Below are 16,161 nucleotides of genomic sequence, written 5' to 3' on the forward strand. Positions count from 1 at the left end.
GAGATACGTTATTGAAAACGGCTGTTAGTCCAATGCTCTCTATCGATATGTTATTGAAATGTAAGTAAGTGTAAAAGGATAGATTTGTCTACTTCTAATAAGTTAAACTAAGGTTAGATAGGTTATTGAAAACGGCCGTAAGTTATAAAGCAGGAACAGGTCGCTCGATATATTTCACTTACTGGATGACGGATCACGGCTTGAATGATCTTGTTCTTTCGACCTTAATTTAAAGACTATTGGGCATACAGTGACCCGCACCTGCTCACCTCAGGTGGTTGACTCACTTATTTGGATAATAAACATGTTCTTAAGTGTTAGGAGTACACTGGGTTATAAGGTGGCTTTTTTAAGTAGGTACTTGCGTAATTTCACAACTAAATGTTGACACGAAAAAACTGTGTGTGCGTGACACACTTGATGGAAGTGAACACAAGCCGAGGTTACGAATCTAACAATATTTTTGTTCTATAATCATAAAATAATGACACTTACAATAATTAAAATTATGTATAAATTACTTTGATATATTTGCTCTGTATCTTTATAAAAATTTGCGCTCCCTTACTTGAATAGAGCCGACTATACCTACCGACACCTCTTTCAATGCCCATTCAATAAAGGGCTTGACGTGCCAAAATAAGTTTTTACTTCAAAAAACTAGACTACACAAGACAGTACTAACACACTAATTGTGTGATAAAACTACGACAGACTACCATGTGACGAAAATAGTGAAATCCTTCTATTGGTCGTTCGTCTCCCACGTTTCAAAAATACACCAGGTCAAATCGAAACATCTTGTGGGCCTACCAACACTACGTCTTGAGACTTACAGTAGGTACGTGGTCGCTATTCTTGGACTTTATTGCCCCAACGGCCATCTGTCCGTCGACCTTGTGCCCTGCCGACTGCCACTTCAATTTCGCAATCATCTGGGCTAACCTGGCTAGCTGGGTAATATTGATGCTATAATTATGTATTGTTTACAAAAATAAAGTCTTAGACACAATAAACACTATTTCCTTCAGACTGCAAACACCGCAAGGAAAACAAAAAAGAGCGAAAGAGTAAAAGAGTACCTACCTAATTTCGATTAATCGTAAAAATTATAAATCTATACAGCATTTAAACATGTGTAGCTGTACCTACAACCAATAATATTACTTAATTAATACAAATGTCTAATATCTAACTTGTAACGTAGCATTATAGATCTTAGAAACAGTAATCGTGCATAATAACTGTAATAAGCGTATGCCGAAAGATTCGTTCTGACAAGAACATTTTATTTTATATAACGTAATATTAGCTCTGATAAGAACCATTTCATAATGCTGTACATCAACTCATAGAATCGTACAGATCACCAGTAATAATCTCATCAATGTACGAGCATCGTCACGTTCTCTCGACGATCGCAGATATACTCACGTGATCAGTCATATGCTCCGCACAGCAAGGCCGAGCGGACTCGACTGATGAGTGAAGCGTCGGGACTCGGGGGTCGATCGCTATTCATGCAATTTTAATCAATGAGCAACAGCGTAGGTGCGGAATGCTCATTGACATCGTATGATCGAGGTCGACGTGAATGAAACGTTTTACTATTGGTTAAAATGTAAGCTTTAGTATTGGTGTGTATTTTCTGAACTTGTAAATATTATTTAAGTAACAATTGTCATTGGATAACTAGTTTTAAGGATTTTGTATATATATCATGTAACTTTTTAATAAATCATATATCTTCCACATATTCCTCACAGTCAAGCAGTTGTTTTATTTAATCGCCAAACGCTCAGTCTCTAAGCATGCAACTGTCGATTGCAAGTTCTACGAGAGAAATAATCGAATAGATTCCAATTTACATTATTTACAGCGAACGGTCATAAGTATCTAGCTCTAGGTATAAACTACCTATACATAATATTTGTAATCTGTTTATAATTTGACAATTGACATAAGATATTTCACATTTCATTCTTTGTAACAGAATGAAAGAGTGTTTATATTCTCTTTGTAACAGAATCTAAGTTCTAAGTTGTAACCATAGATAATACACTATATACCTAGTACCTACCAGAGAGTTGTAACTTTGTATGTAGTCACGTTAGCTCTGTTCACCAATATTTTGAAATAATGATACAAAAATAACAATGTCTTTTTACTACGTTCTACACTGATGATATCGAATAATGTCCTTCCCAAAGATAGAGGGATATGTTGTTACTGAAAAACTGGGTTCAGGAAGTTACTCTACCGTCTATAAAGCTTACACAAAGGTAAATATCACATTATCAAGTTGGTTTAGATAAAACCATTTATCATCAGGTGACCTGTATGATTGTGTGATCTATAGAAAGCTGCCCATAGTTGTCAGCAACACCAGAGGTGAAGAGATGCATTGAAATGATATGAAATTAATTTCAGCAGAAAAACTTTACCACACATTCAAACAAATTAAGTTAATGGAAACAAATATTAGCTAAGTCCTAAATAAAAAACAAAAAAGCAATACTAAATGATCTGTGTGGGGCTGGTCTTCCAAAACTGGAGTCAACAAACTCAGTTACAGTTGTGTCCATAATTTAATAAGCACAACACTGATTTTCAGTGACCCCATTGTGTAAAATTTCGAGCTGAACTGACATTTAGTAGTAAAAATGTAATTTAAATTACAAATTTAATAAAAAAATATTTTAAGTCTTTGAGGAGGAGGAGACTTTGTTCTAAACTTGAAAATAACTAACTCATATCAGTTTGGGTGCAACATCTAGAAAATATAAATAATAAATGATCAAAACTTTAAATGCCTGCATTTTTTTTAAATAATAATAATATTAAAATATATTATTAAAATTTTAACAGAATTACACTATTATAAGTTACAAAGACAAATTAAAATTATTCAATATGAAAACCTAAGAATTGCGAGGAATGTGTCACAAATTCTTTTCTTATATAAATTATTAAATAATCAATTAGACTGTCCATTACTTCTATCTAAGATTGAATTTTCTGTACCACCTTATCCTTGCCATATTAGTACATACCTGCCAGTACATGCATGATTCTTCAGAAACAATTATGGCTCAAATTCACCTATCCAACTTATCTCAAAATTATATAAGAGTAAATTCCATAGTAATAGTAGTAAAGATATAAATTTTAATACATTTGGCAATTTTAAAAAATAAGCTTTTGAACCCTTATAATTTGGATGTATAAAATTATAGTTTTTAATAATAGTAAACATACATATTGTAGTTGTATTACTTAACTTACAATATTAAATGAAGGCAACACTGTGCATACCTATAAGTTAGATATACAAATATTAAATATAAGAAATGTTACATTATAAGTAGTCATAATATTAATTGTATGTCTAGTTGGTAAGCCTTTTCTAATAAATAAATAAATAAATAAACAGAACATGACATACTGTGGTGGTACTCGATGGTCGTTGTTGATAAACAGGATGTACTTCTCTTAGCATATTGTATCTAGTGCTACATATACTGTTTAATTTAACCCAAATGTCTCATAAAATTATCTTCCTTTATCCAACACTTGGAGAAAATATGATTGTTAGTGGTTTTTTTTATAGTATTGACACATTTCTGCATATTTTATCTTGCCCCAAACTAGGCAAAGCCTACAGGCTGTTTATTTATTTATAAACATAACCAACACAATATTTACTAATTATCAGACATCCATGGTTGTACGACGACCTCCCCGAAAATCACAAATTAATTCTATAAAATATTACTAAATATCCTATTGCACTTACATCCAACAACCATATGTAATCATTAGAGAAATACACAAATATGAGAAACTTAAAATATTTAATTGAGAAAAAGCAAATTTTTTTTCAAATTTCCCTTTTCGTTTTCATATAAATATCCCCATGCGCCAGCTCAGTTTTCAAGATATCATCTCATAGAGATAGAACTCATCTCTTAGGAGGTTTTTTTTGTCTAGCAAAAAAACTTTTCTTATGTATTGACAACATACATGTATATGGTATAAACTGAATTGGCAGTGGGCATGGCACAGACAGACAGATGGCTGTTGGGGCAGCAAAGTCCTCAAATAGCGACCACATACGGAAGTGTTGGTCCCCACAAGATGGACCGACGCGTACATGCTGATCCGAGCAGCGCAGGACAGATCGTCGTAAAGATCTTTGGGTAGAGCCTTTGTACAGCAGTGGACGGCATCCGGCTGAAATTATGATGATGATGATGTATATAGATATTGTAAAATATAGCATTATTAACTATGTGATGATGTTTTTGCCTTTGTCGTGTGCTATTGTTAATCTGAACCCATCTGAGGCCCACATTATGCAAAATGATAAAAAGTGTGTGCCTGTAATCTTTTTTTATCTTTATTATAATTGGCAAAAATAATTTTAATAAGTTAGAACCAAAATATTACACAAAATAAATCTGTGAACTAGTAAATATTCTTCTTTGGCACCTAAGCAGAGTGTTTTCAAAGTGTTCCAACATGCAGGACTTATCACTAAAATGTCTATACTTCCATTGGTTATTGGTGCAAGACATCCTTGACTTGGAAATAAACATCCATATTCATCATATAAATAGCCAGGATCACTAACTCTTGGGCTTATGTTTGAAGGTGGGGGCTCGATCAGTTTTAGCAATAAAATGCATCGACAAGGCGGTAGTGAAACACTCAGGCAGTGCAGTAGACAACCTGGTGACGGAGATCAGACTGCTCAAGAAGCTGACACACCCGCACATTGTACAGATGAGAGACTTCACCTGGGATGATCGGTTTGTTATTATTGTAATGTACTTAGCAAGTCATGTTACACACAAGTCACACTTAAGAAATATCAAATTATAAATACAAAAGTTCTCTGACTTTTTTTAAAGAGGGAGGACAAATAAAAAAAATATAGTGGTAGGCTCCTTTGTACAGGATGCAGGCTAGAATATGGCTACCACAACAACGCTTATTTCTGCCGTGAAGCAGTAATGTGTAAACATTACTGTGTTTCGGTCTGAAGGGCTCCATAGCTAGTGAAATAATTGGGCAAATGAGACAACATCTTATGTCTCAAGGTGACAAGTGCGTTTGTAGTGCCACTCAGAATTTTTGGGGTTTTTTCAAGAATCCTGAGCAGCACTGCATTGTAATGGGTAGAGCTTATTAATTACCATCAGCTGAATGTCTGCTCCTCTCGTCCCTTATTTATTTTACTTATAAAAAATTAGCAAATCAGCTGAACCTGATGTTAAGAGATCTTGATATTCTTGAAAAATAATTTTGACATTCATAAGAAGTGTTGTCTCCTTGACATAGATGAATGAAGTGATTTTGATTTGTTTTAAATCTAAATCTAGTCTATTATAGATAATAGAATAATGATATTCACATATTAGGTGTTGAGTATGACTACAACCCACAAAACATTTCTCATCTCACCAAAAATACTTTGTCTGTATCTAGCGTGATAATACATAGTATGAGTAGAAAGGAAACTAAGCATAGTTAATAAAAAAATGATAACTCAAATATATTATTAATAATATATTGATAAGTTCCTAGCTCTGTATTCTGAACTGCGCGTAATATCGTTATCAAACGAATTGGGTTCACGTCGCGCAGAACCCCTTCGTGTGAAAGTCAGTGGCACACTATCTCCTGTCACCCGCGCACCGACCCACATACGGCTGTTTGTAGTGAATATAGTATAAGTCCCTAATGTCAAAGTTATATCTTATTTAACACTTTAAAACGCTCAGTTTGTAGAGAAATAAAATAGCTATTGTTTCTTGCAAGAGCCATGAAAATAACACTAGTAGTATGGAAATAGTAGCAAAAATTTGGAAACAGCTACATTTTAGGAATATCACCAAAGCTACTAAAGTTCAGTTAGTAAGATCTCTAGTGTTTCCCATTCTACTATATGGTGCCGAAACATGGACAGTCAAAGAACGAGAGAGACAAAGGATTGACGCACTAGAAATGTGGTGTTGGAGACGAATGCTACGAGTATCTTGGACACAACGCCGCACAAACGTCTCGATACTTGAAGAGCTCAAGGTGAAAGAAAGGCTTTCATCTATAGTCAGAGCCCGTATCCTCAGATACTTCGGACATATCACGCGACGTGGAGAGCATGCCATAGAGAGACTTGTTGTTCAGGGAAGGGTCAACGGCAGTAGGTCAAGAGGACGCTCCCCTATGCGCTGGACAGACCAGATCAAAGCCCTAACCAATACTCCCCTCAACACATGTGCCAGAGAAGCAACAGCCAGGGATAACTGGCGTAGAATCGTTCGTCGTTCGACGTGACCACGACTGCTCTGTCAAGAGTAATCCGACGAAGAAGAACATTTTAACAATTTTTTCCACATGTTTGTTTATGTTCTATAAACTTTTAAAACGCTCAGATTGCAGATCATAATACATCTGCAATGAGTTTTCTGGGATATTAAAGAATTACAAGGCCCTTAAATACTTCATGATAGCCAGTGTCACTCGAGGCAGCGCTGACAGCGAGAGGTTGTTTCAGGAACATCTACATCATGATGGAGTACTGCTGCGGAGGAGATCTATCCAAGTACATCCAGCGGTACGGCCGCGTGCCCGAGAAACAGGTGACCTAGTAGACTACCAGCTCATGTTTTTTTCACTTAGGCTAGCAATTTCATTCATACATTTAAGTTCCTGTAACCCCTGGCTTCTCCATCGCGAATAATCTTCCGCATCTCTTGATTTCACTCCAGGTCTTTCCGTGGTCTTTTGCTTCATTAATGAGCAATTTTATTTTAACCTAACCTAAGTAGAGTAAACATGGCACTTGAAACGTTTATTTCTAAATATTATGTTATTCGTGCTCTAGCACGTTTCTAAACATGTACCGCAGGTTCTGAAGCACTTATCACTGTAAATAAAAAATATATCTTAAACTTAATCTAGAAAGGGACTGTTTTGATATGAAAACTGTGCTGTAAGTGCGTTATTTATTACGTGCAAATACGGGGCCGGAAAACCGGTATGAAAGTCCATTAGTGACTTGTACTTCATTTATTCGACCACCGCACATTTTGTGGGGAACCTGGCTGGTTTTCATTGACTTATATTATATTACCACAGAGATGACCCGAGGACTCGATGATTCGTGATTAATTTGATGTTTGCGTTAGGCAGTCATTTATTTATTGTTAATTTTGCCCTGTGCTGCCCCGGGGCGTAAAAAGAATAGGGTAGTCCCAGGTTCAAGGGTGTCGTAAGAGGCGACTACGGGCTTTTTGAAAGTGGGAGAGTCACGCTGCCGTCTTATGACGTCAGCACAATCGGGCCAGACTCGTCCGGGTTACTTACCACACTCGCACAGAATACCGGCGTGAAGCCGCGTGGTGCCGCTATGTTTCGCATAGGTTAGTGTCGAGGACCGGAAGCCATCCCTTCCCCCCCTCCCCATCATCCCCCAACAAAAATATGAGAGCGGTCCTTGAAAAGATATTACCCCAGGAGCGTACCGGCTGTACCAGTGCCGGAGAATCCCTCCCCGAGCATTCTCGCTCGGGCTGCCCCTCGTATTCTGGGGAGGGCACAGTACCGCACATATCTAAGGACAAACAGGGCAGCTACACCACGGCACCCCGCTCTACGCTTAATGTGGACTTCTGTAATATCAGGGGAATTCACTCCAATTTAAACGCCGTCCACCACCACCTTGTGACGGCGCAGCCGGCCTTGTGTTTCCTTACGGAGACGCAGATATCTCGACCTAGCGATACGTCATATTTAACGTACCCCGGGTACAAAATTGAGCATAATTTTATGCTTCATGCCGGGGTATGTGTGTACGTTAGAGAGGATATCTGCTGTCGCCGTCTCGGCAATTTTGAGGGTAGGGACCTGTCTACTCTCTGGCTCCGCGTAGATTTAGAGGACCGCGTCCGCATCTATGCGTGTGTCTACAGGTCCCATAGTGGTAACGCAGAAACGGATCACCTCATGGGCTGCGTTCAAGCAGCATTTGATGACGTGCTTGCTCAGATCCCAGCACAATGCCGAATGGCTTGGATCACGTACTACAGACTACGCAGGGTGATCTGTGCATAATTTTGCATTGGCGTATGGTCTGTCCCAATTGGTTGAGTCGCCAACGCGGCTCCCGGATGTGGATAGCCACATGCCGTCCTTATTAGATCTTCTGCTGACTACACATCCCGATAGTTACCAGGTCTCCGTCGACGCCCATCTCGGAACGTCCGACCATTGCCTGGTGAGGAGTGTAATGCCTATCCGACGCCAACGTCGCAGACCACCAGCGACCTGCCGCGTTTGGTACTACAAGTCAGCAGATTGGGGAAGGATCCTTTTTTGCATCCTACCCTTGGGGTAGGGTTTGTTTCCCTTCGGATGGTCCTAGTGCCTGCGCCGTTGCAGTAGCCGATGTGATACTGCAGGGCATGGATATTTTTATACCAAGCTCTGTAGTACCGATCGGTGGCAGATCAAAGCCCTGGTTCGATGCGTCAGTTAAAGCAGCATCTGACTGCAAAAAACAGGCGTCCGGCGGATCCGAACTGCAAAGTTCTGAAGAGGAAATATAACCATGCCTCCAGATTTTTTAAGTGGCAAATCGCCCTTGCGAAATCGAAGCACGTCGTCAAAATTGGTGAGCAGGTTTCCAGTTTCCCGACCGGAACACGCAAGTTCTGGTCCTTGTCGAAAGCTGCTGCTGCTGAAGTTACCAAGCTTCAACCACCCGTCCATGCCGCCGTTGCACATGAGGAATGACACCCTGGCCCATACGGCAAAAGAGAAAGCCGATCTCCTGTGCACTCTTTTTGCCTCCAACTCGACTCTTGACGACAACGGAAAAACACCGCCGACCATTTCGCGGTGTCAGAGCTCCATGCCTGAAGTACAGTTCAGACAGAAAACTGTTCGGTGAGCTCTATTTTCGTTGGACGTCAGGAAGTCGAGCAGGCCGGATGGCATTTCTCCAATCGTGCTTAGAACGTGTGCCCCTGAGTTGACGCCAGTGCTAACGCGTTTATTCTGGCACTCATATTCAAAAGGCGTAGTCCCTGACTCATGGAACTCTGCCCTTGTCCATCCGATCCAAAAAAAGGAGACAGTTCGGATCCGGCAAACTACAGGCCTATTGCTATTACCTCCCTACTCTCCAAAATCATGGAGAGCATAATTAACCGCCAGCTCTTGGTATACCTTGAGGGTCACCAGTTGATCAACGACCGGCAGTACGGCTTTCGCCATGGTCGGTCGACTGGCGATCTTCTGGTATACCTAACTCATAGATGGGCGGCGGCTATTAAAAGCAAGGGGAAAGGCCTGGCAGTTAGCCTGGATATAGCGAAGGCCTTTGATCGTGTATGGCACAAGGCGCTCCTCGCAAAACTTCCATCATTTGGGCTTCCCGAGAGCTTATGCAATCGGACCTCCAGCTTCCTCACTGGGCGCAACATTCAGGTCGTTGTCGACGGTTATTGCTCAAATCCCAAGCCCGTGAACGCTGGAGTGCCCCAGGCTATATGCTATCTTCCACGCTGTTTCTTCTGCATATCAATGATATGTTGGACACCGCCAACATACATTGCTATGCAGACGACAGCACTGGTGATGCCGTACACACGGGCCATGCAGGTCTCTCTCGGGAAAACGTCGACCAGTGCCGGAACCGACCGAAACTTGTGTCTTCTATCGAGTCCTCTCTCGAGAAGGTCGCGGAATGGGGTAAGTTGAACCACTAAAAAAAACCCCATTTGCCGTATCACCGCTCTTCGACAACACTTCCCTTAAGGCCTCGCCTAGTATCGAAATACTGGGTCTTGAAATTTCGAGCGATTGCCAATTCCGTGGCCATCTGGAGGGCAAAGCCAAATTGGCTTTGAAGAAACTGGGCGTCATAAATAGAGCACGGCAATACTTCCAGCCGCCCACATTCTAGCGCTCTTCAAAGTGCAGGTCTGGCCACATATGGAGTACTGCTGTCATCTCTGGTCTGGCGCACCCCAGTATCAGCTCGATCCATTTGACCGCGTGCAACGCAGAGCAGCTCGAATTATCGGGGACCGAGCACTCTGTGAACGTCTGGATCACTTGGCGTTGCGTAGAGACGTCGCTTCATTGTGTGTCTTCTACCGCATTTATCACGGGGAGTGTTCCGAAGAGCTGTTTAACCTGATTCCTGCCGCCGAATTCCACCTTCGCACGACACGCCACAAGTTAGGATATCATCCCCACCATCTGGATGTGTGGCGGTCCTCCACAGTGCGGTTTTCAAGGAGCTTTCTTCCTCATACTACGAAGCTGTGGAATGAGCTTCCTTGTGCGGTGTTTCCGGGACGATACGACATGGGTACCTTCAAAAAAAGCGCGTACACCTTTCTTAAAGGCCGGCAACGCTCTTGTGATTCCTCTGGTGTTGCAAGAGAATGTGGGCGGCGGTGACCCGTACGCTCGTTTGTCCTCCTATTCCATAAAAAAAAGGATCTAATGCTAAGCTTGGCTGACTGTTTACGACTTTTCAATCAAAATCGGTTACAATAGATTCACTTTCCTTTTGTATTTGCTGTATCAGCGTTAGATATACAGTCCTACTCTCTCACACGCTTTGTTTGTTTATATACTAGTCAAAACACAACTGACCGAAAACTCTGCCTACTAAAAGCGAAGACAGAGTTTTTGCTTCAGACAATTTTGGAACGTGATTGTGAGTGTAAGTGCTTATTGTAAGTCAATGTGTTTCAGGTTTTACATTTCCTGCAGCAGTTGGCTTCCGCTCTCAAATTTCTGCGTGAGAAAGGTAAGTTGGGTGACGATCATGTTTACGAGTTTAAATATGAAATAATAAGAAACATGTTTATTTTTATCTAACTGCAAAATTCCTTTCTAATGTCAATTAGTTTACAATATTTCAATACCCGCGTTTACGGAGTTAGGTAGGCCAGTGCGGGAGCTGGTGACCAACTTGCAGTAACATTCATACCACAGCTAATCAAAGGTCTTCTCTATATGCACCTTCATAACCAACCATCAGTCGTTGAGAATATTCTTGAACCATCAAGTATATAAAAATATTTCGTGCACATCAAAGATAAAGATATTGTTTATGTATATAAAGTAATTTCAATATAAAGCATAAATAATGGCGTTCTAAGCATGTGATATTTCGTTGTGAGTAATCTAAGTAGGTACATTCCACAACAATCGATTGCGACAATATTGTGTTCTCGATATTTCACGTCTTCATTTGACAGCGGTTCCTTACAATTGGTAAACCAACAAATTTCTGGGACCGAGAAAAAAATAAACAGTAATTGTGGAACTTGGTGCAGGTGTGGTGCACATGGACCTAAAGCCACACAACCTGCTGCTGCACAAGGGCTCCGACGGGAAGTACGTGTTGAAGCTGGCGGACTTCGGGTGAGTCTCACTACATAGTGGCTGCGGGCGTCCGCTTTGCCTCATAAAACATTTATGTGCGGAATTATGAAGAGTTTCTTGTTACCAGGTTCGCACAGCTAGTGACCCCGGGCGCCGACAGCGAGGACTGGCGCTCGGTGCGAGGCTCCCCGCTGTACATGGCGCCCGAGATGCTGAGCGGCATCTACGACGCCAGGGTCGACCTGTGGAGTGTGGGTGAGTAAGTGACACGCGACACATGTTGACTGGCGCTCCGTGTGGGGCATCTCGCTGTAAATTGGGCCCGAGATAAAATATGCAAATAAAACAGAGAGATAGAATGTTGCATCGAGGCGCATAACGCTTATTCCCTAATTAAAATTATATATTTAAAGTGAATAAATCAATATGACAATAAAATTCTCAAAGATAGGACCGACGAGGCGATTAGACTCACTAGTACCGTGCGGGAGAACAGATCTAAAAACAGTTTAAGTTAGTATAATGTAGTCAGGCGTGTGTCGGCAGGTGTGATCATGTACGAGTGCCTGTTCGGGCGCGCGCCGTACGCCTCCCGCACGCTGCAGGAGCTGTTGGACAAGCTGCGGTCGCGGGCGCCCGTACAGGTGAGTCGTGACACAATAGTTACAACTACCAAAGAAGACAGCACTTTACCAACCCGAATTATATCAATTATATTTCCGGCTTATGTATACTCTCTATTTATTGACAAAATAAAAGTAATCGATATTCTACCATAAGCCTAATAAAGCCTAGTTAAACCTGGCGAAACATGTGAAACTGTAAGATGGTACCATCGTAACATGCCATGTTTATACGCCAATAAAGAATTTGATTGTTTGATTGATGATAGGAAAGTCAAAGTTAGCACAGTCGAAATACAGTCTTAAGCAATCGTTGATGAGATTGTTCGTGTATATTCCAGTTTTTTTTTAAGTGATCTCCGACAGTGCCTGGAAACAAGAGCACCTATTAACCCCTCGCTAAATATAAATATGTGCATTTTCTATTATTTTAATTATTTAGTATTATGTTTTTTATTATGATAAGTATATTTTATATTAAAGAGATTATTAAGATTTTTCTTTTCAAATGATCTACGCCCAGTGCAATGTTAGGTACAAGTACAACATACTGAGCTATTCTTTGTGGATCGACTAAAGAACGAGTGTCCTTACTCTAGTAAGAAATTAATAATGATACCCTAACGGCCGTTCCCGTGATATTCAGTCTATCTCCTACTTGAGATAAAAATCGTAACTATCGTTGACTTTTCTGTTTTTTTTTTTATGGAATAGGAGGACAAACGAGCGTACGGGTCACCTCGTGCTAAGTGATCACCGCCGCCACATTCTCTTGCAACACCAGAGGAATCACAAGAGCGTTGCCGGCCTTTAAGGAAAGTGTACGCGCTTTTTTGAAAGTACCCATGTCGTATCGTCCCGGAAACACCGCACAAGGAAGCTCATTCCACAGCTTTGTAGTACGTGGAAGAAAGCTCCTAGAAAACCGCACTGTGAAGGACCGTCACACATCCAGATGGTGGGGATGATATCCTAACTTGTGGCGTGTCGTGCGAAGGTGGAATTCGGCGGCGGGAATCAGGTTGAACAGCTCTTCGGAACACTACCCGTGATAATTGCGGTAGAAGACACACAATAAAGCGACGTCTCTACGCAACGCCAAGTGATCTAGCCGTTCACAGAACACTGGGTCCCCGACAATTTGAGCTGCTCTGCGTTGCACGCGGTCAAATGGATCGAGCTGATACTGGGGTGCGCCAGACCAGAGATGACAGCAATACTCCATGTGTGGCCGGACCTGCGCTTTGTAGTGCGCTAGAATGTGGGCCGGCTTGAAGTATTGCCGTGCTCTATTGATGACGCCCAGCTTCTTCGAAGCCAATTTGGCTTTGCCCTCCAGAAGGCCACGGAATTGGCAATCGCTCGAGATTTCGAGACCCAGTATTCCGATACTAGGCGAGGCTTTTAGGGAAGTGTTGTCGAAGAGCAGTGATACGGCAAATGGGGATTTTTTAGTGGTAAACGCGCAAACTTGAGTCTTCTAGGGGTTTCTATCCCAATAAACTTATCGACGGTAACTCACCTTATCCGTAGACGCTCTGTCAGTGGGAGAACATATAGCTTACCAACGATAGAAGTTTATATGGAAATTGCAATTCACGCGTCTCAATATAAGGTGATAAGAATGACTTATCGGGTATAATGGGACAGCTTTAGATTATTGACAGCTAATTACTGACAGTAGGAGGTAGTAATTTATCTACCTGTAGATAGTATATTGAGAACGGCCGTAAAATAGGTGGCGGACGTTAGCCTGCCTTTAATTACACTTAATAAAGTGCAGACATATCAATTATACTATTCATGATGAATAAACGGACGAATATAGACTTATAGACCAAAGTAACCCTCGGAATACTTGCTGATCGTGTGTAGAAACATTATTTAATTAACTTCGCTCAAGCTCAAATGAAATGTGAATTTCTCATTTTTACTCTCAATAACAGGCAAAGGTGTCAAGATTTTTGAAATTTTAGAACTTAATTCCCCTATTCTCCGTCAGATTTTAATCTCCACCCGAGATTTTTGCAAGACAGACCACTAAACTCAGGTGGTCATGTTATTTTTGGGTGATCATTTCATATATTAATTAATATACGTTCACAGATTCCCCCAAACTCGCACATCTCATCCGGCTGCGCGGACCTTCTCACGCGGCTGCTGCAGCACGACCCCGACACCAGGATCTCATACGAAGAATTATTCGCGCACCCCTACCTCGATTTGGAGCACATGCCGTCGAAAGAGAACTACGACAAAGTGTGTTTATGGCTGTCAGATTCATCCATCGTCAGAAACTTAACTCAAAAGTTTTTTTAATCAGGCACAATGATTGATTATAATTAATAAAAAATAGTAGGTATGGTGACAAGACTCCAAATAAAACCATTGAACTTGCGAAACTATTACTCTTACCGTTATCAAAAACTTCATTTAAAAGTATTTCCTTGTCGGTTCAAAAATACACGTAATAATTCATTCGTGTTTTTACATTCCCGGAGTGCCACTGTTTTTTTTATAATATCTACAAGTCATAGACTATACACAGACTAACAGTAGCTATTTTCAAATATTAAATCAATTATTTTGGTGGATTTTCAACAAGAATATCATCTAAATATAGAAACCCAAGTTATGTTTTTCTTAATTTTAATTATAATATCAAGACCGAAAATAGAAAAGTAAATAAAATTAAATTGTTTGCTCGAAACTTCAAAAGTATTAAGTAACCAATGAACAGTTTCTTAATGAAAGCTTAATAATTTGGATTTGATGAAAATATTTAACTAAATCGTCCTTAGAGTTGTTTAAATTCTGCATCCGCGTTTGAAAATGCCTTTTATTAGGCTAACAATGAATTTATGATTGAGTTATTTTGTGCAGGGAGTGAGTCTGATAAAACAGGCGATAGAGGAAGAATGTCGCGGGGAGTGGGGCGCCGCGCTGACGACATACGGCGCGGGGCTGCGCTTTTTGGTGCCGTGCGCGGCGCTCGAGGTGGACCGCATGCGGCGCACTGCGCTCACCGCCAAACTGTGCACGTGAGTGACTCACTATAATAACATAGTCAATATGACACCTCTTTGTCTTATATTATTTGGCTAAACAGGGTTCGGTAAGGGCTTTGGATGAATGTTGTTATTAATTTGTTACTCTCTGTAAATGTACTTAAGTACATAAATAAATTGTTACTTATGTATTGTAAATTACAGTCATACAAATTTAACTGTAAATAAAAATAAATTGTTGTAGGTATATGGACAGAGCAGAGGAGCTTAAAAGGTGTCTAAAGGATGGACGAAAAGGTGCGGCGTGCGACGCGGAGAACGGCTCGGAGAGCACGGGCTCGGCAAGAACGAGCTCAGCGCTGGCCGCGTGCTGCGCGCTGCCAAGTGCGGGTGCCCAGTCCCACAGCTACCAGATCAGTGAGTTCCTTTCATACACTTGCTCCCTGCAGTGGCGTATGTTGAGAAAGATGCGTTTGGTGCGCCACTTATCGATAACTGCACTTCTAATACAAATACCAAACTAATATTTTGACAAAACCTTAATTCTCCTTTTATTTATAGAAAAGAGTACAAAACTACTACTACCTCAGTAAAACATCAGTTTAATTATTTATTATCTTACATTTACATCAACTCAATATTTGGTCAGATATTTAACTATTCGATATTTTGAAATATACCAGTGCACGTTACCCTACGGAATGGTTGACATATCATTTAAATAATCTAATCGTTGCGTACATTTTTATTTTTTTATGTCTTTAACATAGCAGTGTAAAATAATTGCAATAGTGACTGGTGGTGATAAAGTGAGTGGAGAGATTACTATTATTACAATGTTTACAATAACCGCGCGTTGTGATATGGACGGCCAGTCTTTGGCATAAAAGGCATTTATTTTCTCAAAATTGATTCCTTTAGAATTCTTTTTGATGTCATTTCTTATACTACTAAATACTACTACCGCTTCGGAAACAAATGGCACTCTGAGAGAGAAGAAGCGGCGCAAGAAACTCTCCCAGCATTCTTTTTTTTGCGCTCTTTTCAATAAAAATATACAATATTGTACAGTCATTTCTATCGCTATAAAATAATCACAATCTAGTCCCAGGCTGTCC

The 16,161-nt window shown here is 40.6% G+C and overlaps 1 protein-coding gene across 3 annotated transcripts in view; it reads left to right on the forward strand.

Annotated features, from left to right (window-relative positions):
* Nucleotides 1-2,061: 2,061 nt before the first annotated feature.
* Nucleotides 2,062-16,161, forward strand: part of LOC126977094 (serine/threonine-protein kinase ULK3-like) — a 29,125-nt gene continuing 15,025 nt past the window's right edge. For all 3 annotated transcript variants that reach the window (XM_050825797.1, XM_050825792.1, XM_050825807.1), the window contains exons 1-10: nucleotides 2,062-2,282; nucleotides 4,654-4,811; nucleotides 6,560-6,644; nucleotides 10,777-10,831; nucleotides 11,364-11,451; nucleotides 11,540-11,667; nucleotides 11,959-12,056; nucleotides 14,142-14,294; nucleotides 14,919-15,076; nucleotides 15,288-15,460. In XM_050825797.1, the coding sequence (XP_050681754.1) occupies nucleotides 2,196-2,282; nucleotides 4,654-4,811; nucleotides 6,560-6,644; nucleotides 10,777-10,831; nucleotides 11,364-11,451; nucleotides 11,540-11,667; nucleotides 11,959-12,056; nucleotides 14,142-14,294; nucleotides 14,919-15,076; nucleotides 15,288-15,460 (1,183 nt within the window). In that variant the 5' untranslated portion in view covers nucleotides 2,062-2,195. The remainder of the gene's footprint in view (nucleotides 2,283-4,653; nucleotides 4,812-6,559; nucleotides 6,645-10,776; nucleotides 10,832-11,363; nucleotides 11,452-11,539; nucleotides 11,668-11,958; nucleotides 12,057-14,141; nucleotides 14,295-14,918; nucleotides 15,077-15,287; nucleotides 15,461-16,161) is intronic.

This window comes from Leptidea sinapis, chromosome 2 (genome assembly GCF_905404315.1).
Source record: "Leptidea sinapis chromosome 2, ilLepSina1.1, whole genome shotgun sequence".
Lineage (NCBI taxonomy): Eukaryota > Metazoa > Arthropoda > Insecta > Lepidoptera > Pieridae > Leptidea > Leptidea sinapis.